Source organism: Poecilia mexicana, unplaced genomic scaffold, assembly GCF_051168715.1.
Source record: "Poecilia mexicana isolate PSO_F unplaced genomic scaffold, ASM5116871v1 scaffold_5, whole genome shotgun sequence".
Taxonomy (NCBI): domain Eukaryota; kingdom Metazoa; phylum Chordata; class Actinopteri; order Cyprinodontiformes; family Poeciliidae; genus Poecilia; species Poecilia mexicana.
Genome location: NW_028263374.1, coordinates 3166732 through 3191654, shown reverse-complemented (window position 1 = coordinate 3191654; position 24923 = coordinate 3166732). Strand labels below are relative to the sequence as shown.

The following is a 24923-nucleotide window of genomic DNA, read 5'->3' as shown; positions in this document are numbered from 1 at the left end:
ATAAGCCAGCAAGCACTTGAGGGCCCCGCCGAGAACCTGAATGGGATAGAAGGGTGTAGTGACTGAGGGGGGTCTGGGGAAGGTGAATGGCCTTCTTTTTGGGTCCAATTTGTCTCTTTTCACCCCACTCGCCCTGCTCCGGCTCTGACAGATGTACAAAGAAGGAGCGGCGCTGGGCCACTCATCCACATACACCCATGAGCAGCTGTCACTTTTGTCAGACAAGTTAATCAAACAAATGCCACCGTACCACCCTTTTTAATAAGGCAGAGGGAAGAGGAATGGAGGGGAACTGTGAAAGGGTGATAGAGACCGAAGAGATGACATGTGTGTCTTCGATCAATTCATCCCGCCTGCCCGCATCAATAAACGAGTGGGAGCGCGACAAAGGATAAGTTGCCATTAAACTTGTATTTTCCTCCTCTCGGGATGATCAAGGTTTTAGTGTTCTTAGCCGCTTCCTCGCAGCAGCGCAGATCTGGGAATACTAGCGGAGGATTTAGCTGCACCCCCCACCCCTAAAGAAAAACGACGGCAGAAAACAAAATGCATTCTCTCAGTAATTACAAAACACACTAAGCTGCTTAGAGACTTCATTAAATGGAAGTGAAACCTTTTGTGAATGTTTTGAATAGTCACATACAGTCTAACAGCTGGATATGTTTTCTTTGTTGTTGTAAACTCAGCCTATTACACATTTTTTTCTGCTGTTTGGTGATGTAATCTCGTTACAGTGATAATTTTAATAGGAGTCAATTAATTAATCGCAGGCGGGAAAAACAAAACAAAAAAAGTCATTCTGTTCAGGTCTAAAATTTAAGAACACTTTGATTCATTGCTGCATTTCGTAAAGCTAAATGGTTAAATCTTAAGCTATACACAGATACTGAACAACTGTTTCCATATCCAGTTGTTCAGTATTTGTGGATTCACTCATTCAAAGAGTTTCACGTAAAATTTAACTCCATATTATTCATGGGAAAGTTAATGCAGCTGGAAAAGGTGAAATATTACATACTACTGGCCGGCGTTTGAAAAGCAGCCAATCCTGGAGCGTCATTCATTTTTCTTGCAGATGATTGGCTAAACCCCAGGAGAGGAGATGAGGGAGATGATACATATAAAAGCCTCTGTGGTATTTACAGGACACTTTTTCAACATGTCAATTAAAGTCAAAAACATAACACAATAAACAGAGAACCACACATCGCAGAAGCAAATAAAGAGAAGTTATAAAAAGTAATAATCCAGATTAAAACTCATGATGTTCCACCTATTATTAGTCAAAGGCAGTTATAAGCAAATGAGTTCTTAGCCTTCATTTAAAGCAACAAACATTTCTGGAAGTTTGTTGCAGATTAAAGGAGCATGAAAACTGAATTTTGCTTCTCCATAAAAAAACAGTTGAAGCCATCAGACGAGTGGATATGCTGAAACTTCGGAGCAAGTTGTTTATTCTGAGGATGAAGAGTAGACTAGAACCAGAAGATCTAAAGAGGTCTAGAAGGTTGATACAACAACAACAGATAATTGATGTACTTTGGCGCTAAGGCATTCAGTGATTTATAAACTAATAAACAGTATTTTAAAGTCTATTCTCTGAGCTACAGGGAGCCAGTGGAAAGAATGGCTCCCTGTGAGAAAGTTAAATAAAGTACAGAAAACAACATATGTGCTTTTTGGGTTCATCATAAACAAAATTAGATAAAAAGAAATATATAGCTTTTCAGATTTAAGAATTATAATTCTGTGGTGACACTTTATTTGGGGTGTGCATAAGACTGACATGACACTGTCATAAACATGACATACATAACATGCTATGAAAATGAAGGAGTCTTTATGAATGTTTATGACTGTTGTCATGAAGTGTCATTTGGTAAATAATGACACTTTTAATTCAAAGTTGACAATTTTAATGGACTTTTAAAACAACTTTAAGTGCAACTTTGCCTTATCGCTGAGATAAGGGTGTCCAATGATGTGTTCTGTATTTTCAAATACGAGTGAAGTCAAGTGATGTGACATCAGTTTTATAAAATTGTTCTCTTTGCTGGGAGCTGGCAGTTCAGAAGACAGTGAAGCGGTGAAGCGTCCCCGGACAGCCAAGTGACGGCAGTCGACTGTCTGCTGGCATTCTGTGCCACACCACCCAGTACTTATCAACCCCCCCACCCCGACCCCGGCACAACCAGAGCAGCAGGAGAAACGACAACCTTTAATTGTCCCGTCTGAAACTTGATCTGACCCCTTCTGCTCCGTGGCACGCATCGAGTCGGCGAACGCAGCGAGACAAGCGGGAGCATCAGCAACCGAAAGTGATTTAATGCACAAGTGCAATTTTGCCACACTTGCGAGTCTGATAACCATCCAAGGTCAACGGAAATACTTCAAATCAATCAATGAGACGCACTCCTAATCCTCTCTGGGCAAAGACAGATTAAGTGTATAATTGACTGATGTAATCCCAGTATCTGCAACTCCAGGGGGCGGGAGGCAAAGGGGAGAGGAGAGGGAGGGACAAGGTGGCTCAAAGATTTACTGGCCAACAGCCTCATCTGTGTATTCCTCATTCTTAACTTGCTTTTTTTTCCCCTCTGCATTTACCCTACCTGCTTGGCTTGCACACTGAGATGATTGCGAGGGGTGGAGGAGGGAGGGGTATCAGTTTTACAGCTGTGGTGTATCAGTGTGAGGCTGGATTTGGCTCAGACTAAATGCAGAGCTTTTTTTTTTTTTTTTAATCAGCAATCCCCAGTCTGTGCAATGCTAAATTCCGCCCCACCCCACCACCCCCATCAATTTAAGTACATCTGCTTTAATCTGAGCCTCTCTGGCCACCGTTTTGAGAGCAAGTGAGGGTGCAGCAGACAAAAACAAAATCTATTTTTTGCCTATGCTTTTGACACATGTAAATGAGTTATAGACACACACATCTTTAGAGAATTATTGCAAGTCATCATCATCATAAACCTTTAAATAGTAGCCAAAAAACCACAGCACTGATAATTAGGTCAAAGAAAGAAATTACTATAAGAAAGAAATCAAACTTCTTCCAAAACCTGACTAACATTCTTTTTCTCTCCAATGAAAAACTGCAGTAAAACAAATAAAGGTTGCAAACTGTACATGTTTCGGGTATCTGATTCAATATTAAGACATCTAGAATGTCACACAAATTGTTTAGCACTTTATCAAGTCCGAAGACTCCAACGTGCTTCACACCACATTCAGTTATTCACCAATTCTTTCACACGCTGATGGCGATGAGCTACATTGTAGCCACAGCTGTAGGCAGACTGACTACAGCAGTTTCGGACCAGCAACCCACCAGTTCCAGGACAAATCCCTACTTCCTGCTCTGCTGCTGAATGAGCTCCATCCTCCGTCACTGATAGCGCGGTATTGTTGCAAAGTATTTTTATTTCTGACAAAATCAAGCTAGCGTGCTCTCACAGATTCGACATGTGAAGTTAAGCAGGTTTCAACTTCAAAAGCCTTTGAAAAACATCACTGACTCCTACCTTAGGACACAAGAGTGCAAAGTATCATTTTAAAATGTGACCAGTGTATTTGTCCTCTCTTTTTGTTAATCAGTGGATGAAAGCTGTTCAGTTCAGAGACAAAATTCCACAAAAAAAAAAAATGACCTTGGGATATGATAGATCTCAAAGAAAACAACTTCATAGCAGCTAAGGGGATTTCAGAGACGCATTTAGGGTTTAATCATTGTGCCTCACACACCTGTTTTCAGAGCAATCTCACAAAACTGCAAAATATATAGTGGAATGATTGGATTAACACATTTCTAAGCTGCCGATGAAAGGATGAGTCATCCTTGGACATCTCTCTCTCTTCCTATCACTTTCAAAACACGTCCACGCACACGCATGCACACACACACACACACACACACCATTGTACTTCTATACAGACTTCCACTCATTTTAGTATCTGCATTTATGACTAACCACCCAAATATTTTTCTCAGCCCTAACCATTACCAGTCTATTTCTAACCCCATCAAAGCTTAATTCATAGCTTACCTCTAAATCTAACTAGTGGAGCACAGCAAAATTGCAAGATAAAGTGAGGACTGGGAAAAAGTCCTCACTTTACACAAATGACCTCCTGTTGTTGGTAAATGTTGTGAAAGTGGTCCCCTACACGTGGTATATACAAGTACACACACTCGCATGCACACCTACTCCAAATAACACAAATAACACACAATCAGACACACACACTTCCCCAAAAACTTGTTTTAAAAAAATCTCCTCCGATGTGCCCCTCCTTCACTCTGGAATCTCTGAAAGAATATTTAAGGCCAATCTGCCTGCATCCCCACACATGCTGCTTTGAAAAGATTCAGTCTTACACCGCACACCCGTCAGCCTGATGGGAGCACTGACACATAAACTGGCACTAATAGACTCTTTTAAAACAATCACCTTACTGTGGCTGACACTAAGTGCATGACAAAAGCCTAAATAAAGTGGCACACAGTATAGACAATGGCAGCAAGACATGGTTAGAGTTAATTTAATTTACCTAGAGTCTCATAATCCAGCCCCCATTCCCACCAATAAAGTGAGTCTTACAAATACTCACTTTATTGGAGGTGGATTGACAATATTTCATCTGACATCTCATGTTTATCTTAAAAAATGTTTCCTAAGGAAAATGTATTTTGATGAAAAATTAAGTAAAGACCACATTTCTTTTTTGTATTGTTTTTTACAAATACAAAACGCCGGGAGTGTCCGCCATTAGTCGCAGCTCTCTTCCTCGCAGTACCTGGTTTAACTTTCTCTGTTTGCCTGCTGCGACTCAAAATGTTTTTGTTTTATTTTCAAATTTGACAGTGTTTCTGAAGTTAGGTAGGACTTTGTCACCAGCACAGAATGTTCAGCAAACATTAATACCATCATCTTTAGCTGATACAAACTCAAAAGAGTGATGGCATGTCCAGCTAAAAGCATGATCTCTTTCCTCCCTCTGTTGTTGTGTGTGGTACTAAATGCTTTGTACAAATTTTACAGAATGGAGGTGTGATGCAGTGTAAACATGGTGTGCAAATCGGGGGTTGGCCCTAATCTGCACTGCTTGCGTCTGCAGTTCACCACAGAACGGACTACACAGTAACAACCTGTTATGGTCAATGAGAGCGTTTAGAGTCTCTGCGCCGACATCCAGCAAAATTATCCCCAATAGATGTGAGCTATGCTGATGATGTGATTTGTGACGCCATTCAACACGACGCAAGAAGACTGAAAAAATATCAGTTTACAAAGAAAGATGACAAAAATAGAAATGCACAGTGACTTGTTTAAGTAACTTTAATTTGATTACTGGTTTGGAAATAGTAATAGTAGTCATATTAGAGCAACGCGTTGCCAGCATCGCTGATCTTCAGTGTCTGAGCTCCATTCTTGAACTTTTAGCTTTATGGAAGCATGAACGCTCAAGTTAATATATTCTTTCCAGTTTTCCAGAGCCTAGTGTGACGACACACAGAAAACAAGTCCGACTTAGTAGGAATGAGGGAAGTAAACGGCTGTTTGAGGACTTACTGTCTTGATGTGATTAGAAATATAATCTCTTTTGTACGGCACCCTCTTATTCTGCACTACGGCTTTAAAAACTCTAATCTTGTCAGTCGGTGACAAGATGGGTATTCTGCTGGCTAAAAACAGATCCAGTCTTGAAAAGTCAGAATAGATTGTAAAATGTTGAGCAAAAACTGTTTTCTAAGCATGTTGTTGTTTTTTTTAAACCTTTGGGTAACGACAGCTCAGGAGGTACAGTAGGTGTTCATTTGGTTAGTAAAAAAAAATAAAAAAATACAGAGGGAGGGAATAAGTTCCCAAGGATTAGTGGGAGACCATGTTGACCCTATTTTAAAGATACCCAAACAGACAGAAAACTGCTGAAAGTGATGGTAGGTGTTAATGCTCATTTGTTGCAACTTATCCACATTTGAGATGGAGAGATATTAAGAAGTCATGTCTTTTATTCTGTATTTCTCTCTTATAAGCTGAATATGTCTCTAATACATCCTGTAAAGGAGTGGAGTATTTAGACCACAGCCATTTTCAACTGGACATTTTCCCATGTGGAAAACCTGAGTGGCAAATTACACATTGTTGGTGTTCAGAAACAGAGTTTTACTGCATCCTAAGCTGTCCAATGTCCCCACTGGGAAGGCACAGATTCTTAATGTGTCCTAACAATGAACCAAGACTTGGTGCAATTCTCCAAGTAAACACATTCAGTCACTCAATATATAAGAATGAATACTTAGTTACTAATGAAAATGATAATTATAATCATAGTGATAGAAAAAGCCTTACCAGATATATTATATATTGCTTCCATAAATGTTTAGATTAAGACTCGGTCGACTTTTCTGATCCCAACTTGGTTTTACTACATTGCTGGATTTAAAAGCTGACCAATCTTAGTGAATTTTAGTCATCATTTGACAAACATTAAATATTTTGAATACGGTTGAAGAAGTTAAAGTGTTGAATAAAAAAAAGTGTGATGACATTTAAAAGTAAAGACTTATTTTAATATTGATATTTTAGTGAACAACTTGTCTGTCATGTAATATGTAGATATAACATCACTACGGTATGAAAGATTATATATATGTTGTTCTGGCATTTAGTTTCCATTAAATTAGATTCAATTTAATTCAACTTTGTACAGAGCGATGAAACCAAAAATGCTTTTACCTGTATGAGAAATGCTTTTAGCAGTCATTTAACAGGCTTATAAAAGCCCACATGACTTGACTTAAATGCTAATCTCATATTGTTCCTGCCATGTTGAACCAGACAAAAGGAAAAGGGAAGAAAAAGAAAAACATCTGAAAAAAGAATGGATTGTAAAAAAGCACAACAGGGCCGCAGAGAGCAGTTGCTGACACCTTCACACGCCTCTTTGGTGCTGAGGGAAGAACTGATCTGGAATGACAACAAAGAAACTAAAGCGAACACAAATTTCAGCAGCAGTCTTCTAGGTGAGGGGAAAAAAAGGCTACATGGCAAGACAGCGGTCAAGTGTCAGACACCTCTCCATCAACAACAGTCACACAAACAGGGACTGAGACAAAATGAGAGAGGCACAAACCTAAGGCCTAAATTCAACACAGCTACACATGGAAAGAGGCAGGCCGATGAACATACAGTTTGAGAAGAGCTGCAGGGAAGCTCAGCCTTCACAGGAACTAGTTTCAACGTTAGCACACACTAACTAAAGCTGAATTATGTTTTGTGCACGGTACTCTACATAAAGCCGCTGAGTTAAGGTTCACATGTTCCAACATGAACATTTTGATGAAACATTATTTCTTGCAGTCAATACACCAAAGTACTGCATGATTTCAGATGTTTGGCTGTCATGGCCAGTAGTTACAGTTTCCGTTTTTTTTAAACTGCCCCTGAAGGCAGCTGCCACAGACCCACTGTTTGATACATGTCACCCATTTATTAAGGTGAACAACTTTACATATTCAGTCAGCTTAAAAGGACATTTAGAGCTGCTGGCCCTTTTCAGTAGGAATGTTGTAAAGTTTTACAACCCAGTTTTACCCAGTTGCTAACATTTGACCTGTAATGAGCCACTTCTACACTATGATTCTTGCTGAAAATTGCCTGCACTGTAACTTTCATTTAAGAAATGGTCAAATTTGAGTGAAAGTAAAGAGAAAAATTCAACCAAAATTTGCCTGTTTTTATATATATATATATATATATATATAAGAGCTTATAAAAAAAGCTTCACAAAAGTATTTCGATATTTCTATCATTCATAACTCGGTTACTGAGTAAAGTGCGGGTGTGGATTTGTACAGAAAGCAGGCGTTGCTGCTTACGTACGTCAAAAAGTCTCTCGACGTAAATCTCCTCGTTGACCTTCTCGCGCAGCATGTCCTGGGAATGACGAACAAAGGTGACATAGCAGTCTGCGACATCCATCCCTGGCTTCTGCAAGACAGCAAATAAAGACAAACACAGATGGAGATGAAGATGCACTTAAAGCTCGATGTTCTTTTCCTTTTTTTAAAATAAACACACATCCGATATTTGATTAACACTCCTTTTTTTTTGGATCTAATTAATTTATCCTTAGGGAAATGGATATGTACCTCATACTTTCAAAGGTGGTTTAATTAAAATGCTATTAAAAAAACAGATAAAACAGAAATCCTAGCCAATTAGTTGAGTGAACATTTTTAACAAAATAATCTGGAGGTTTTAATGCATACTATCATCATTACACCGAAAAAGCTGTGAAAATTTCCTGACGATATCATTGCAGCAAAAATAGACTTGTTTCTACTCTGGTCCCGCTCGGTCTCAGTGTTGCAGTAAAACAAAATTACTCTACAGAGGCTGAGCAGACAGAATGACAACAGGTTGGTATGAAGCTGATTTTTCAGGGAACTCATTTGAGTACAAATCTTTTTCATTAACCAGGTAGTTCCAGTTACACAAGGCTCTGTACATGGACTAATATTCATCACTTATATCTCATGCTGTATCTTGACAAAAAAGTCTGGCTGACTTTCAATTTTTGCATGTCAGTTTAAATACACCTTTGCAACAAACTGCTCAGTCAGTCACCTCCCCTGGTTGACATAAATTTACTACCATCTCTTGACCAGAACAATTTCTTTAAACACTAAATATGTTGATGTGAACACACTGAAACACAGCATCTCTACAAGTTTCACATATCTTCAGATATTTTTTGTTCCTCCATTCTTCTTTGTAATTTGTCATTTCTTTCAGGTCTAATGGAGAGGATCTGTGCAAATCAGTTTTCTAGTGCTGCCCCGGATTCTCAGTTGAATTTAGGTATGGGCTGAAAAAGAACCATATCGACACATAGAATTGCTCAAATCTAACCCATCTAACCCATGCTCATTCAGGAGGCGTGAACACTGCAGGATAGTTGATGCAACCTGATGTGTTTTTCTTAGATAAAAAACCTTTTACCAATTTAACCTCCCTGGAACTCTCACCAACTCATCGTGATATTAGAGAAGCCAAAGACGATGGATTGATGGAAGGAAGACAGCCTGGTCTTGCTAACCAAGAAATGAACCCTACCAACAAAAAATATGAGTATTTGTTCACCTGGGATGTTTTTCTGCAACAAACAAAATTCTGAGCCCTCACTCAGACTGCTGGATGATTCCCCAACATTTAACTCTAACTTCTGTACCAAAACAGTTATCTTTTCTTAAATCCCAACCTTCCACAACAAGTCAAAAAATCTGCATAGAATCTATTATTTGCTTTTGCAGACCACACAAGTTCAGGATACTGTATCGACTTCTCTTTGTTTAGAGAAAGGCTTTACTTATTTCCTGTACGTGCCTAAAACTATGCATGAACCTAAATTCAATTTGCACAATACCCGGAACCCTAAATCCTGACAAAAGACCAACTTTGAACAGTGGTGTTCAAAGTCGGTCTTCGAGGGCCGGCACCCTGCATGTTTTAGTTCCCTCCCTGGTGGTAGTAACAACCTTTACAGCATGTCAATGTTCTTCTTAGGCCTTCTACAGAGCCATCATTTGATCCAGGTGCGTTAAACCAGGGAGAGAACTAAAACATGCCGGATGCCGGCCCTCAAGGACCGACTTTGAAAACACCACTGAACATCAAGGACGAATTCATCGCTGAACACCTCACTACAATAGACCGTATTACTTCATTTAAATCTGGGATTCCTCTTATGAAAAGCCGTTGCTAATAAAACCTGTGGGGACACATCAAAAGAAGTAATTTTGTCAGCGAAACTCTCTTTTCATGCATCAGGGATACAACTGTAACACGATTTGCATGCAAGGCCAGAAACTGTGAGCCCCTGCTAGCATACACAGTGCCTATTTGCAAGGCATTAATTTAAAATTTGTTGCAATGGCCGAAGTGTTGGCAGCGAATGGAAATCTGATGTGAACACAGTCAAATGCACAAATCCTCAGCGCCAACCTGACAGCAGAAGTGGCATGTGTTGTCCAACACTGACTCATGATGTATGTTGCACTGAAAGAGAGAAGCACGAGGCATGGCTGTCTGCCAGTGTCTGGCCACATGCAAATGAATTGTCATTTGGGTAGGAAACATGGGGACGTTTGACAAAAAAGAAATATGACAAAAGCTACCATCTGGATTCTGGTTTTCCATGTGAAATCATGGTCAAATATTTACACATGCACAATGGGGAAAAAAAAAACACAAACATGCAATGAGAACTGCTTAGGAGGACATTCCCTTCGATCACTGAGATTTTCAGTATTACAGAAGTTTCCAAGACATCACTCTAGAACTGGATTTACTAAACTGCAACGTTCTTAAGGAGCGTCTTAGTTGCATATGTGAATTTCCTATATATATATATATATATATATATATATATATATATATATATATATATATATATATATATATATATATATATATATATATATATATACACATATATATATATATATACACACATATATATATATATATATATATATACACAATTTTTTTTATTTTATATGTATGAAAAATTTGTGATCAAATTTCTATGGAGAATATTTTCATCTAGTACAATATAATAATTTTTCATAAGTAAAATTGATTCTGCTAAAAATAAAACTTTTGGCGTTATCCTGAATGTAACTGTAGAACCTGGTCTCTTTGGAACGTTTTGATTCAGTTGAGCTTTCCGAGTTATCAAAAATATTCGCTTCAAGTTCCTCCATGCTGGACCTAATTCGAGCCACATTATCTAAAGTGTTCCCTTTATATGTTTTTCCACTAGACTGCCTCTAAGCAGTTAGGTCCCGGTTTGGTCCTGGTTCGGTCCCGGTCCGATTCATTTTCCATTAGTAGATCCAGATCGGCTCTGCCCGTCTGTTCTCAGATTTTCATACCTACTTCAGGGGTAGAACTAGCTGGACCAAACCAGTTATGGTGTTCCGCTTATCTGTGCTACCCGTAAATCCGTCCTACCTTGTGGTAATGCGCACATCGATGCTACGTCACGGTGGGAAAATCTGACGAGGTAGCACAGATAGAACACCGACAACCTGTCTTGCAGGACAAACTCCTAACTCTAAAGTCACAGTTTCCAACTTATGTATAGCAATCAAAGCTGCTGTTATTACTCTTGTCCCATTTTAGTTTAAGGCTTCACAGCTTAGGTTTTCTTCACATTGTGTGTGTTCAGTTGTTTGTTAAAAGATACTATGCCAGGCTACCACAAAAAGCAGATACAAGTATTAATACTTACAGGTACATCCACATACTTTGAGGCAGCTTTTACCTTTAAAAGAAAGGCATAGAAAGGGGTTAGCATCATTACTCTAACTGTGAAACCGCTTTTAAGAGGAAGGGCTACTATGCTGAGACTGTTCATAGCACAGTGGTTAGTGCCTGCTGAACTAGCAGCCGTGACTTGCGGTGCATTTAGCAACAAACGTGCACTCACTAATTCAATATGTTTTGTCCCCACAATACTGCAGATATCCAGCTGAGATGTTAAGCTATTTCATGGTGAGAGCGCCTTCATAAAAGGTCAAACTGTATGACAAGAAACACCAAACAGCTCTGAGTCCAAAATGACTGATTATCAAATTACAATGTTTCAATTGATCAGGAAGGTGACATACGATCAACAGGCTGATTTTTAAATTCACTGCAACTGATAAGCTTGCAAGAATTTAATGGAAATTTAGATGGTGAATACTGTCAGAAGGAATGAATAAAGGATGTACTTACTGTGAAAGATAAGAAGGAAGAGAATAGGGTCCCTTCATCATATCTAGAGAGTTTAGATAACACACTCTCTAGAATGACCACAAACTAAAAGCAAAACAGGAGAAATATTAAACCATGATAGTTAAAAGATTTGAAAAGTACAAAAAATGTTAAATGTTAATTGATTTCAACAAAAATATCTGCGGAAAATTGTTTTCCATCAGAAAGAGAAGTCCAACACAGAGGCATCTTTGGAGTACAACAAGGTCCCAGCTGTGCATGAAGGTGAGACCATGCACCTTTGACACCTAAGCTCTTATTCCGTGCCCCCCCTCGATTGTCTGCCACCGAACTTGTAACACCTGCACTTGATGGGCTCAGGGGAAGAGAGTCCACTCAAGCCAAAGCCTGACCACCAGGTTCTCATCGGTGAACTCCCCAGCCCTGGTCTCTCTCGTCCAAATTTACAAGTTTGTCTTTTTTGTGTTCTGCAATTCAATCAAAGTCACTGAGTCAAGCTTTGTGTGACCCCATCCGTTTAGGACAATTTGCCATTGAAGATGCTGACCACAAAGCGGTGGCCCATACAATGGAGCCCCAACAGCGATAAGGGTACTCAAACCTCTCGTCAGCGTGGCGATTCACCAGAAGGAAACATCTGAGGGACTGCTTTGAATCCCAACAAATGTGTCTTTCCTTTCATTTTCTCACGTTATGTGGTCTAAGAGCACGCTCAGTGGTGTTGTACCTTTGCAACCAAAAGAGTAATCATCTCCTTCACCGTCTCCTCAATCAGATGGTCGATTTGGGAGTGGTATTGTCTCTGCGGATGAAAATAACACAGTATTAGGCATTTTATCTGCATTTATAAACATTTCTGAAAGAAAAATGACATCTGTCCATGTGTCTTTTTTTTAATTTCCTCAGCAAATTTCTAAACAATAGATCTCCATCTATCCAGCCATTGCTGATTTTATGTTTTCATTTTAACATTTTTTAGCTATATTTGAGTGTTTAAAAAAGAAATGCTTATGTTTTTTACAAAATTGTTTTTGTTTCTATACTAAATAAAAATTATATGCAATGAAACTAAATAGATATAAACTAGATTATTAGATAACCATTAATTAATCCACCACAATGATGGTAGTAATACAAACTGGGGGAGAACAGAGGATAAGAGGGGACCTTTATGAATTCCTCTGGTAAAAACGTTGTGTTTTAAGTTATGCAAATGAGAAAGGGGTAAAGTGAATTACTCACCTCTCTTGGTACTTTTATTTTAGTCATTCATTATAGAAATAAAATATACAAATTTAGGTGAAATATGTAAATTAATGAAGTGCTCTGCGGATATTTATTTCACATAAAGGGAAAGAGAACAGAGAAAAGAACTTAAGAAACATTCATTCAGCAAAAATAATCTGCTTTTAAGGAGAGTGGTAGAAACACTGCAAGAGGACTTCTTTCCTCTGACAAAACTGTGAAGGACTTAGGAATAATGAATTCATCGTCAGTAATTAGTATCAGTCTGGAGACTGTGCAAAACATGAGATCTCTCACATTCATCCCATGTATATTCAATACTATCTACACATATGGTAATGAAATCCAAACAATTCAAGTGAAGGAAGACAGACAGTGAAAACTGATGACTAATTATTCATTTGGGAATTAATGGGGGGCCTGGGTGCGGGGAAGAGGGTGGTGTGACTCGGGAGTTTCATTTAGATTTTGGTCACACTTACCCATTGTCTGACAAACTCCATACGGTAGAGAGGGACGGTAAACAGAAAACGTTGCAAAGGAAAATGGCATGCCACGTGCAAAATTACACAAAAAGCAGAAATGTAAAAGCAATCAAATGTTCATCTCGCATAAAAAAATGCTTTTACACCTTTGTAGGCGTTTGCCCTTAAAAATGCTCCAGCCACCACAGCAGCAGTTTCAAACTGGGGTGAGAATATTAAAGGAGAAGATGGAAGAGAACGGAAAGGGAAACCTTACCTCCTGACCGAGGTCCACCGCACACAGTTTGGCCGACTGGGACTTGGCATCCACCATGACATTAAACATGGTGCAGATGGACTGAGGCACGCGGAAATCTGTGGTCCGGCTGCTTCTCTGCAGCTTGGCCTCAAATGCTGCCCGTGTCCTTTAAAAGGCGGAATGACTGTTCAACATCAAAGCCACATATATGTAAATGAAGATATATGTGACTATATGTATATGTATACACACTCCCTGGCCAAAATAAGAAGTCCCCACCTGAATTTAAATGAATAAATATGTCTGAGCCTCCAACTGGATAGTTGGGAACTGTCTTTCTGTCATGATGGTATTAAGTTTTCTGACCCACATGCACCATCAGGAGACAAGTAAAAATCAAAGACTTTATTATAAAAACAAATAAATGTTGAAAAATCCAGGGAAAAACTGGAGGCATGGAATCAGAAACCCTGCAAGGAGACAGAACGGATGAGGTCGAGCTGATGGTCGAATGTCTAGAAAATTGTGTACAGCGATTACTTGAGTTTGTTGTGGATGGGGACGCCAGGGAGAGGTGAGCGGAACGCGGTTGTTGGTTCTTGTGAGGCTTTCCAGGAAGCAAATAAGCATCTCATAGCCGAGGAGGAACGACAAGGAAGGAGGATCGTTGGAGGAAATAAATCTTGTGACATTGCAGAAGTTTCTCGAAACAATGCCACAGCAAATGTGTGCTGTAATCAAAGCTAAAGGTGATCCAACAAAATATTAGAGTGTGGGACCCTTTCTATTGGCCAAGTGGTGCATTAGCAATTCTCTCGTCGGCTAAGAAAATAAACTCTGACCTAAAACATTAATCTAGCAATATGAATACCTATATCCAAAAAGTGGTTACCGTTTTATACAGGATTCTATCATGTCACTGGACATCAACTTCAGTCTGGTTTCTAGGTGCTTGCCGAACTCTTCTTCCGGCCAGTGGAGATCTCTGATGAACGTCTGCAGAGCGTCCAGCTTCCAGAACAGGTCCTCTGAAGTTGCTGAGCCATTGCTACAGAACCACAGATCAGAATCATGTAAACCCAAACTGATAACTGAGATACAGCAAAAAAATATTCCCTGCTTATTCAATTGTTCTATTCATACAATAATATTTGTACTCATATTCATATTAAGTGCAAGAAAAAAGGTAAAAAATGAAATGAAGTCATCAAGCCTGTCTAGCTACAATTTTCAGTGTCAAAAATGAATAATTTCATAGCCAATGGTATTATCTGAATAAGATATCTGCATGATGAAGCATTCACATTTGCATAATTTGACAAATTAAAACTGTCATACGCATTAAACAGGAACTAGAGCTAAATTGTAGCTGTTCATCAGCCACTGTGTATGTAAGGTAAATTTAGGAAATGTGTGAGAATGATTTTATTTCAATAACTTTTCACATACAAGAAGAAGATGGAAAAAAGAAAAGAAACATTCTTCAACGCATACATTTACAAAAGATTAGGACTACTCAGGAAGAAACTCAGGGAAAGACAAATGTATGATAACACTGATAACTACACAGATCCTAGGATTCAACTTTCTTTTAAAATCAGGTTTTGATGTTAAAAGAAAACCTTTTCTTTGTTAAGACATTAAAATTCAAGTGTCACATAAAACTCTGATTATGTAGAAGAGTGCCAAAACCATTACCGACAGCAGTATCTGTCATGATATGTAGTGGTGAGGAAGACACAGCAGACCCAAGTTAAGGCTGAAGAGTGACTGATGATGAATTTAATGATAAATAAACACAATAGTCCAAAATGCAGGCAGAACAGAATGAGGACAACACTTGAGACTCAATAGACACAGAAACCTAAATGGATACACAGAAAAAACCAAATCCTCACAGTATTAAAGTCATTAAAATCATGGGGTCAATGTATGAGATCAAACAAATACAAATGTACTTGTTCATTCCTGAGCTACAAATACACTGAACAAAAACACAAATACAACACTTTTATTTTTGCTTCCATTTTTTCATGAGCTGAACTCAAAGATCTCAAATAGTTTCTATATACACAAAATGTTCACACATTTAAATAATTTGCTATTAATTTGGCACGCTTCACCCTCCATAGCCCAGAACATGTGTGCGTGCTACGGCACTGCAAGAGCAATACACACTCTGAATCACAATTAGCTGTTATCCAACTGAGTGGAGAAAAGTTGGGTATTTGTGGGAGGCTAACACTTGGTCCTGTTACATTTGGTAGTTTGGGCATTTAGATGTCGACACTCAGCAGAGTGCCTGCTATGCTCCTGTGGAGAGAATAACAGAAGACATGGATCTGCAGTCAAGCCTGGAGCAACAGAGGCACACAAAGCAACGTGACCACGAGAATGGTGGAGGCCTACTTGAAGACACAATTAAGACATTTTTAGAAACATATTAGGAGCCATGAAAAAAATGGGCTGATAAATATGTAATATATCGCTGCACTAGAGAAATGCCACTAATTTCTCAATTTTAGAGTAAAACCAGGCTACCGAACACCATCATTCCACTGGTTGTGATTAATTCATTGTGTTCCAGAAAGTCAATATATCTATACTGTATTCTCAGACAGGCTATCAGTTACAGTTTTATTTAGCCAATATAAAATATTTGATCATGAAATAATTCTCAATAGACATTTTATGATAAATATATCTAACAAATAACACACCCAGCTGTTTGTAGAATTAAATAAAGTAGATTCTATTTAATTGATGGTGTAAACTGACAAAGGGATAGGGTAATGTGAAGCAGACTGCAGGTTTACTGGTTCCTACAGGTTCTAGATGTAGAATGAGAGGCAGATCCATTGGGATCAGAGAAGGTCTCAATGTTCAATTCTGATGTTTTGCCGAGATCTGATTTGTTTTTTTTTTTTGTTTTTTTGCATGGTCATTCATAATACTAATTAAAGCCAACTGCAATTGGACTTATGTGTAAACGATTTACAGCTCCACAGCGATTCAGCGACCTGTGCACAGAAGAAAAACGTAGAAGCCACACAGCAGCGCACTGTTTAGAAAAATAATAATGGATGGATCTGTCTGTAGATCGGTTCTAAAGTTTTTTAGTAGCCAACGTCATCATCACAAGATCAGAGCGAGACGAAGGAAGCTGGTAAAAAAGAAAGCACAAGCAGCGATGCAGCTTTGTGGAGCATTGACTGTAGGGAAGACTGTTTGCATGTGTAGCCAGAACCAGGAGACATTCGTGACACAGATATCTTTCATAATTTCATAATCATAATTTTCAGTCAGTGTTGACATCCTGATTTACTGCGTCAGAATTATGACGCATGTCTCATAAATGGCACAGAGTGGCATAATTGTTCAGACAGCAGGGATTTTTAAAATTATCGATAATTTTAGTTCCATATGTAGAAGCGGTACAGATCGTATTTTTGGGGGGTTGAAGAGATTGGAATTGGGTTGTTCAGACTGCCTGAAAAAGTCAAGATATGGGCAAAAAAAGCATATTTGAGTCGGATTTGCCTGCTGTGTGAGCGTAGCCTCACTCATCAGGCTCCTCTCCTGCGGAAGCAGATCCTAGTTCCAGTCCACGAGGCAGACGACCGGTCTACTTATACGAGTAGACTTAAAACTTTTCTTTGTGACGAAGCTTAGAGTTTAAATATCCACCATGTTGTCTTCAAATAACATGGTGGATGTAGGAAGCTGCAGTTGGTGGATTGTTGTGTCTTGTGCCTCTGAAACAGTTGTTTTCTTGCCGATGGAAAGAAACTGTCCTCTAGGACGGCCCAGTATTTTATTGCTCATTTTACCTTCTACTTTTACAAGCCTTCCAGGGTACTGCTGCAAAGATGTATCCAGAGCATGATGCTGTCATCACATCTTGTCTGATGGTCAAAAAGCTACATGTTTTCACTCGTCAGTCATAAGAACTTTCTTTCACTTGATCATGCAGTCTCACTCATGCCTTTTGGCAAGCTCTCACCAAACGTTGATACAAGTTTTCTTGGCCAAACTTGGCCAACACGACTGAATCAAATGACTGAATGACCTCATCAGTATGCAGTCACGTTCTGACAGTCAGTTCTGCTAATGATAGAGAGCCACAGGCACCCCATTGTCCAGTGATTCTCTTGGGCAGTAGCGCCCCCAAGGGGGTGCCATAGTCACCCCTGGAAAGACGCTTGCCACCCTACCCCAGGGAATAAAGCCTACAAAGGCTTGCGAGTCAGAAAATGCAGTAAGAAAACAAAATCCACAATCCTTAAATTTGAAGCAATCCAGTAATGAGGGTAGAAAATATAAAAGTAACCACAAAAGTTGGTTCCAATGAACAACTTTCAAAGGACAAAAAACTATCAAAGGTAAAACTGAGGTGAGAAGCCATGAGAACCTGCTTCTCCTTTGAAAGACAGTCTGCAAACACACACTAGAGATTTTTATTAGAAATGCAACAGTACCAAATATGACCATTCTACAGAAAAATGTATAAAGGTACCACATTCTCCAAATAATTTCAACAAGTATTTTTTATGCACATATTACTACACAAGATTTTGTTTTACATGTAATGGGGTAAAATTAATATAGGTAACAGATTTAAAGTGGGATTACAACAGGGAAACAAAAAAGTACAATGAATGAAATGTAATAGAGAGTGTAATGCAGAACTAGGACTCATCCTGTAAAGTGGTGTTAGCATAAATGTTATTTTTGTGCTGCTTTCTCATGCTGTATTTGCTTGATGCATTTATTATTTTTTATGATTCACAGTTGTTCATAGTAGTTTAGCATTGACCACACACAAGATAATTGCTTTGGTACATATTTTTTTTTCTGTCTACAACAGTAAAATAATTTTGGGGTTCCTGTCTTTGTTCCTCTCCGCTGTGAGTGGCGCACAGTGCAGTGCGGAAAAGGACGTGAGGAGGATGGGAGGGAAATGAAACACGTGACGGAAATAATCCTAAAAGTACAGGGGTCTGTGTGTTGATGGCACACACAAAAAAATGTATGTTGTTACAAGGAATTTGAGTTAATCCAGGATTAACACGTTCATTTTAACATATCTAGTTAAAAATAAAAGCTATGAAATTGATTCCAACAAGCTGGTATTATTTTGGACTCAACTGTATGAAGTAAGCCACGTGTAGGTAACTCTACAAAGAGTATAAGAGAAGATAAAAGAAAAAACTGTAAATTCTTACTTTACTGGTTCCCAGCACTCTCTTTCAAAGCCTCTGTGGATGGACTGAGCGATGGACGACTCCATCAGGTCCACGTATCGCACCACCAGAGGGGCGTACAGGTCCTGGAGGTGTTTGTGGAACTTTCCATTGCACAGGTTGTCTGTAAGACCGAACCGGAGAAGAGAAATAATGTGTCAAGCATGTTTCTTCATGTGCAAATTACACCAAGCACAATATAATCACCAGAACGAAGGGACACATCTTCACTGGTTATCCATAAAAATCCATCGACTTCAAGATTCTCCTTCTCTCCTTCAAAGCTCTCCATAACTTGGCACCTGTGCACCTCACTGATCTTCTGAGCTTCTCTTCCACAGCTCACCTGTAATTCTGATTCTATGTCTTCATTTAAATCTAAGCTTAAACCTCACTTCTCCAAACTTGCTTATTCTGCTTATAGTCACTTCTTTCTGTTATTAGTTCTTCTGTATTTGATGTTTGGTGACCTTGAGTGCTTTGAAAGACATCTTCAAATAAAATGTGTTAATATTATTATTTTATCATCATGATTATACATCGCACATGTTTTCTTTTGGAGTAAAAGTAAGGGAAGAGATATTCAGTCAAGATTCCCAGTTATTTATTTTAGATACATTGATAAAAAAAAAACTAAATCAAGTTTCAGCTCACATGTAATTTACAGCTACATTTTTGGGGAAAACTGATTTTTTATTTATTTTTTTATTCCATTACTACAAATGAAACATTTGTTCTCCTGCCCCCCCATTCTTGACAAACAAAAGGTCAGAGTCTTGGGGTGTTTCTAAATCCAACACATCACAAACATTTCCCCCAGTCTCAGCTGACTCCCAACTGGTAAAAAGGCAACACTGACAAAGACCACAGGAGATAAAATGGAGGCCAGTGTGTGCTAATGTGATGCCTCACGGCTCCATGCAGCGTGTCTGCTTTTTCTCTCCTTCTCCCTCTTTGTTTTTCTCTCTCCCTCTGAGCATGTGTTTGTGCGTTTGTGTGTTGGCATTTGAGTCAAGGTCGATGATACACAGTAGGTGCAATGTTTGTTGTGTTCCCTGATTGCCACACTCCAAATTAGCCACTTGAGCGGCTGCTGTCCACTTTGATGTGTTGTATCCAGGAGTGTGCTTGCAGGGTTCGCCACGGCAAAGCTACCACTGCTTTAGACCTCATTAACTCCTCGAATGGCAGCCCGACTTTGGCGCCTGTCTAGTTCTATGGCTATTTACTACTGCATAAGTGCACCGCTGTGGGGCAACAGAATAGATGACCTTCTGTGGTAAAGATGTCCCTGCTATTATATATTTTACTCATGTGACTAGTTACTCTGTCTGGGCAGTTAGAGCTTCTGCTGGGATTTATACCGATACAGTGCTCTGGGTGTACATATTTACTGATAATGAACACTCCGTTTTAAGGGTCTATGACAACTCATAATGAAGTAATCGCCAATAACTTAATCATTCTAGCATTGTAAATGTTATGAAGCCAATAATGATAACCTGTCAATGGTGTAACCAGGTATTACTTTATTGATTCAGCAATAACCTAAATCCTTGATCAATGTGGGTGACATCAGAAGCTCATATGCACCCACTAAAAAGACACATAAGCCTTTTTATCCTCACTGTCTGACATTGACCAAACTTCTGCTGTTTCAGGTCAGCTGGAATTATCTAAATTATTTCTATTCGATAAATGCCACAATATTTACAGAGAGAATATATCAAAGATGGATTTATTATTGTCATCAAGATTAGAAGTTTGTATGTCTTTCCTCAGCATTTCACACCATCACCTGTATAACTTGGGTCACAAAATTCTCACAATAGAACTAAGTCCGGTTGGTATGCTGCCTCACTCACACACATCTTTTTCAGAATCATTTTGATTTTATGCTTAGGACTGTTGTCCACTGGGAAGACCTATTTGTGCCCAAGCTTTAGCTTCCTGGATGAGAGTTTGGATGTTGCTTCAGTATTTCCACATAATGTCCTTTCTTCATGATTCAGTAGATGCACCTTTGGCTGTAATCCCAGCAAAGTGTGTGCGTGGATCGATCTCAGCCAGGCTTGCATGTCTGGACGATGTAATTTTATTCCAATCTTCCTTGAAAAACTGTTCCAGTTCTGTCAGGTTGGTGGGGACTGGCTGTGAACAGCACTCTTTAAGTCATGTTCTTTATTGGACTGAGGTCTGGGCTTTGAGTACACCACTCCAGAACGTCCACCTTCTCGTCTTGAAGTCTGTGTAGCTTCAGCTGGATGCTTCAGGTCGTCATCTCGCTAGAAAATAAATGTCCTCTGAAGTCGTAGTTCTCTGGCAGATGGAAACAAATTGTGCTCTAGGATTTCTCTAGATTTTGCTGCGTTTATTTTGTGGCCCATGTTCACAAACCTTCCTGGACCTTCTGCAGAAAAGAATCATCAAAAAACACGATGCTTCCACCACCATGCTTCACAGGCAGGATGATGTGTTTGTGGTGATGTGCAGCCTTTGGCGTTCGGCAACAATACCGTCTCATCTGAAGGCCAAAAAGCTTCGCTTCAGTCTTCTTTCAAGTGGAAGAAAGTGGAAGAAAGTTCTTCTACTTGGCCATGGGGTTTCTGACAAAATGGGGTTTAGTTTGAAGTATTGCTTGTTACTCTGATTGAGTAACAATCAGAGGATTAACCAGACTTACTTCCTGCTTTTTAACCTACTAGCCATGTTGTATGTCTGAAGTGTGTGTGTTTGTGTGTTTTTTGGGGGGATGGGGGTCTGAGGATGTGGTCAAAACTTGATTCTGGTTGCTGCAGGTCAGCCATCTCTTTAATGAACTGCATGCTCTTGCCTGCAGGAACACTGAGGAGCAGTCTGCAGCCCTGTAAAGGATACACTTCAGTGTTCACAATGTGGACTCAATCTAGAAGGTGCTAATTGTCCCTTGGGAATGTGTCCCCTTTTTAGTTTGCCAGTCGGGAGTCAAGGAGAAGGCGAAGCATCGTCCACTTATTTGGCGTAACTGAAAAGACTGCAAATAGCTTGTTATGCTCACTTGTTAGTGTTATCAAATTGGCCTCCTCCTGATTTTCCTTCACATTTTCAGCTTTGTGAAAGTAGCAACTGAAGTGCATAGCAATGGACGTGGTTACACAAGGCAGCATAAAACAAGGACATTGCTGGGTGCTGGTTAGAGTACTGAAGAAAAAGAACACAGAGACAAGCAGGCTGCTATGACTAAAGTTAACGTTTAAGAAATATGGCAGCCCAAGACTCAAGTTCTTTTTAAAGACCTTTAAATATGTCTACATTGAAAAATAATAGATGCTCATTGATAGGTTCTACAATTGTTGAACCTCGAGGTAAGAAAGATCAGCATCACTGTTACTTTTCTATAAAACAAAAACACAACTAGAGTTTGATAGCTTAGTTGTAGAGGCTTTTTGACTGAATCATGATTAATGTCCATGCAACATTGCAGACACATCAACAAACACAGCCCCACAACATCCAGAGCATTACAGCGGAGGTATTACGTAAATGATTTATATGCTATTCCCTCATCAAAAACATACCTGGAGTGTTGCTTTGATTCTTTCGTCCGTATTTGAGAAATCCTTCAATCTCCCATGGCAACCATTCAGTGGTGACTAAGCGATTGCCCATACAAAGCCCCGCATATTTATCCAAAACTTAGAATTAAAGTTTCCAGCCTAGCATTCCCCTTTCAGCCCTGCTCCACCTTCTCCACCCAGTTCCTCCAAACTAGTGGCAGCAGTAATTAGCAAACACCCAGTGGAACTTTAGTGAAAAATGCAATCTATTAATAAGTATTGAAATCCAATGCATGGACAATACTGAGAGTGTAAGAGGTCCCAGCATCCTATCTAGTTCTGTCAAAGGTTATATTCACACTGCATCCTGAAGTGACCTGATTCTGATTTTTTTTTTTTTTTTTGTTGCCTTAATGCGACCTGATCTTTTCATGACGGACAGATTTTTTCCACTGTGATCCAGTGGACATATTCGATCTTTTCAAATACGAACGAGGCTGGAAAAATCATTTCATAAGTAATACAAATGATGTCATATTTTGCATTTATAAAACCTCAATTAAATATAATGCTCAGAGAATCAAAGTGACTCTACATGTAGTTAACCTCTCTGTAAAACAAAATGGTCGTCTGCTTCTTACATGGGTTGACTTAACTGGAAAGGACTTAGCGTTACAACCACTAGCTTCCATGTTCCATGCAGAGTGTGCGCACACGGTTCAGAGTTTACTAAAACTGACCCATCTGTCTCAATCTGGCAACACAAAAATATGATTCAAGTGGCGTCTGTGCAGTCGCTCCCTCTACATACAAACAAGTTAATTGCTTGAATGAAGTAGCTCACTTATGGGATCAACATGCTGTCTGCCCCTGCCAAACTACATCTACAGGTTGAAAAAAAAAAAAAAAAATGTGTTTTACACCAGTTCCTCTCACAGTTCAACCTTAATCAGAAATACATTTCATTGTGTCTGCATGGGATTGTTGTTCATTTCTAAGTCACTCACAATCCACTCTCAGGAAGTCATTGAGCAGCTGGAAAAGCGGGAAGCTGTCCCAGCTGTCAGGCGGCTGGATTTCAAGGGCTGCGTCCATGTCGGCCGAGTAAAGACACAGGAAGGTCTCAGCGTGCTCCACCATCAGGTCCGACCACCACGCAAAGGCCTTCGCATGGAGCACACATTGACAGACAAGAGTCCAAAAAGCAAAGGGAAATCAAAATGTTGAGAATGAGGAAAATGTGTACAACTCTAGTCAGTGAAGGTGAATCTCTATTAATATGTGTTTGCTAAATCTTAAATAAAAAACTAACGGTTAAATGAAACCTCACTGATCTGCTGGAATGACTCTTGGCTCTCTCTTTTACTTATCACCACGTGGAATTAAGTTGCTGAAAATAAAGAATTCATCATGGGATCTCAAGAGGAAGCTTCTTCACAACTTGGGGCACAAACAACAGTTTTTTTGGCAAAGAGATCGACATGCTTTCCTCAAGGCCCGCTGAGGGAGCAGCAGAAGCTCCTTGACAAGCATGGTAGGGAGCTACTTAAACACTTACCCACAGCTCCTTCACTCAGTCGGTCGGAAGAAAGGAGCCAGCGAAGTGTGCCGCACACACATCTCTTAATCAAATAGATGCAGTGGAGCAGGTGTTGGCAACCCCGCTACTCTCATGCACGTCGAAAATACAATATTCTCCATGCACCGCTGCTCTTGCTGAGCCTCTTAGGACAGAGGATCCGTGGTGTTCACATCAAGCTGTTAGCACTGTAATGTGAATGTACCCACTAGTTTCTATGGCACTCGTTGTGGTGGGAGAGGTAGAGGGGGATGAGGGGCTCATGCACTTGCCATAGCAGCTCTTAGCAGCGAATACTTGATGTGGGAAAAGTTGGGAAGAGAGGGACGAGTCGTTGCCACTCATGTAACAGCGTCTGATGACGACTGGCTCCGACTTGAATGAGTTTCATGTGCAGTATGTTCAGTTATTTAAACATACAAAGGTGGCAATAAGTTATATAAAAGAAAGAACATCTGGATGAAATGTTCAGCGGGGCTATGAAAAATGCAATTTTTAAAAATGATGTTTTCTTCACACTTTGTATTGCACACGCATTGTTGCATAAATGTCTAGCAGTAGAGCTTCATGGCGCAGTATAAAAGCCAAAATCTAGACTCCTTGCTCAAAAAATAATCTTATCATGGAAATCTGTTATTTCTGTAATCAATGTTCTGTTTTTGCTGGATGAATAAAAATATATAAAAAGAAGGACAGCTTGCCTTTACTTTTAGGTTATATGCATAAATATTCAGCTGATCGTATCAGAGATAAATACAGTACAGATGGTCTAGGGCGTGTTGTTTACAAATTCTAGGTTGATCATTTT

At 39.4% G+C, this 24923-nt stretch overlaps 1 protein-coding gene across 1 annotated transcript in view; it reads right to left on the bottom strand.

Moving 5' to 3' along the window:
• cadpsa (Ca2+-dependent activator protein for secretion a) overlaps positions 1-24923 on the bottom strand; it is an 84269-nt gene that overhangs the window by 10584 nt on the left and 48762 nt on the right. Inside the window, exons 19-26 of the mRNA XM_015011309.2 lie at positions 23544-23700; positions 18983-19124; positions 14650-14805; positions 13776-13923; positions 12517-12591; positions 11790-11873; positions 11302-11334; positions 7887-7994 (exon numbers count right to left, since the gene is read on the bottom strand). Coding sequence (XP_014866795.2) covers positions 7887-7994; positions 11302-11334; positions 11790-11873; positions 12517-12591; positions 13776-13923; positions 14650-14805; positions 18983-19124; positions 23544-23700 — 903 coding nt within the window. The remainder of the gene's footprint in view (positions 1-7886; positions 7995-11301; positions 11335-11789; positions 11874-12516; positions 12592-13775; positions 13924-14649; positions 14806-18982; positions 19125-23543; positions 23701-24923) is intronic.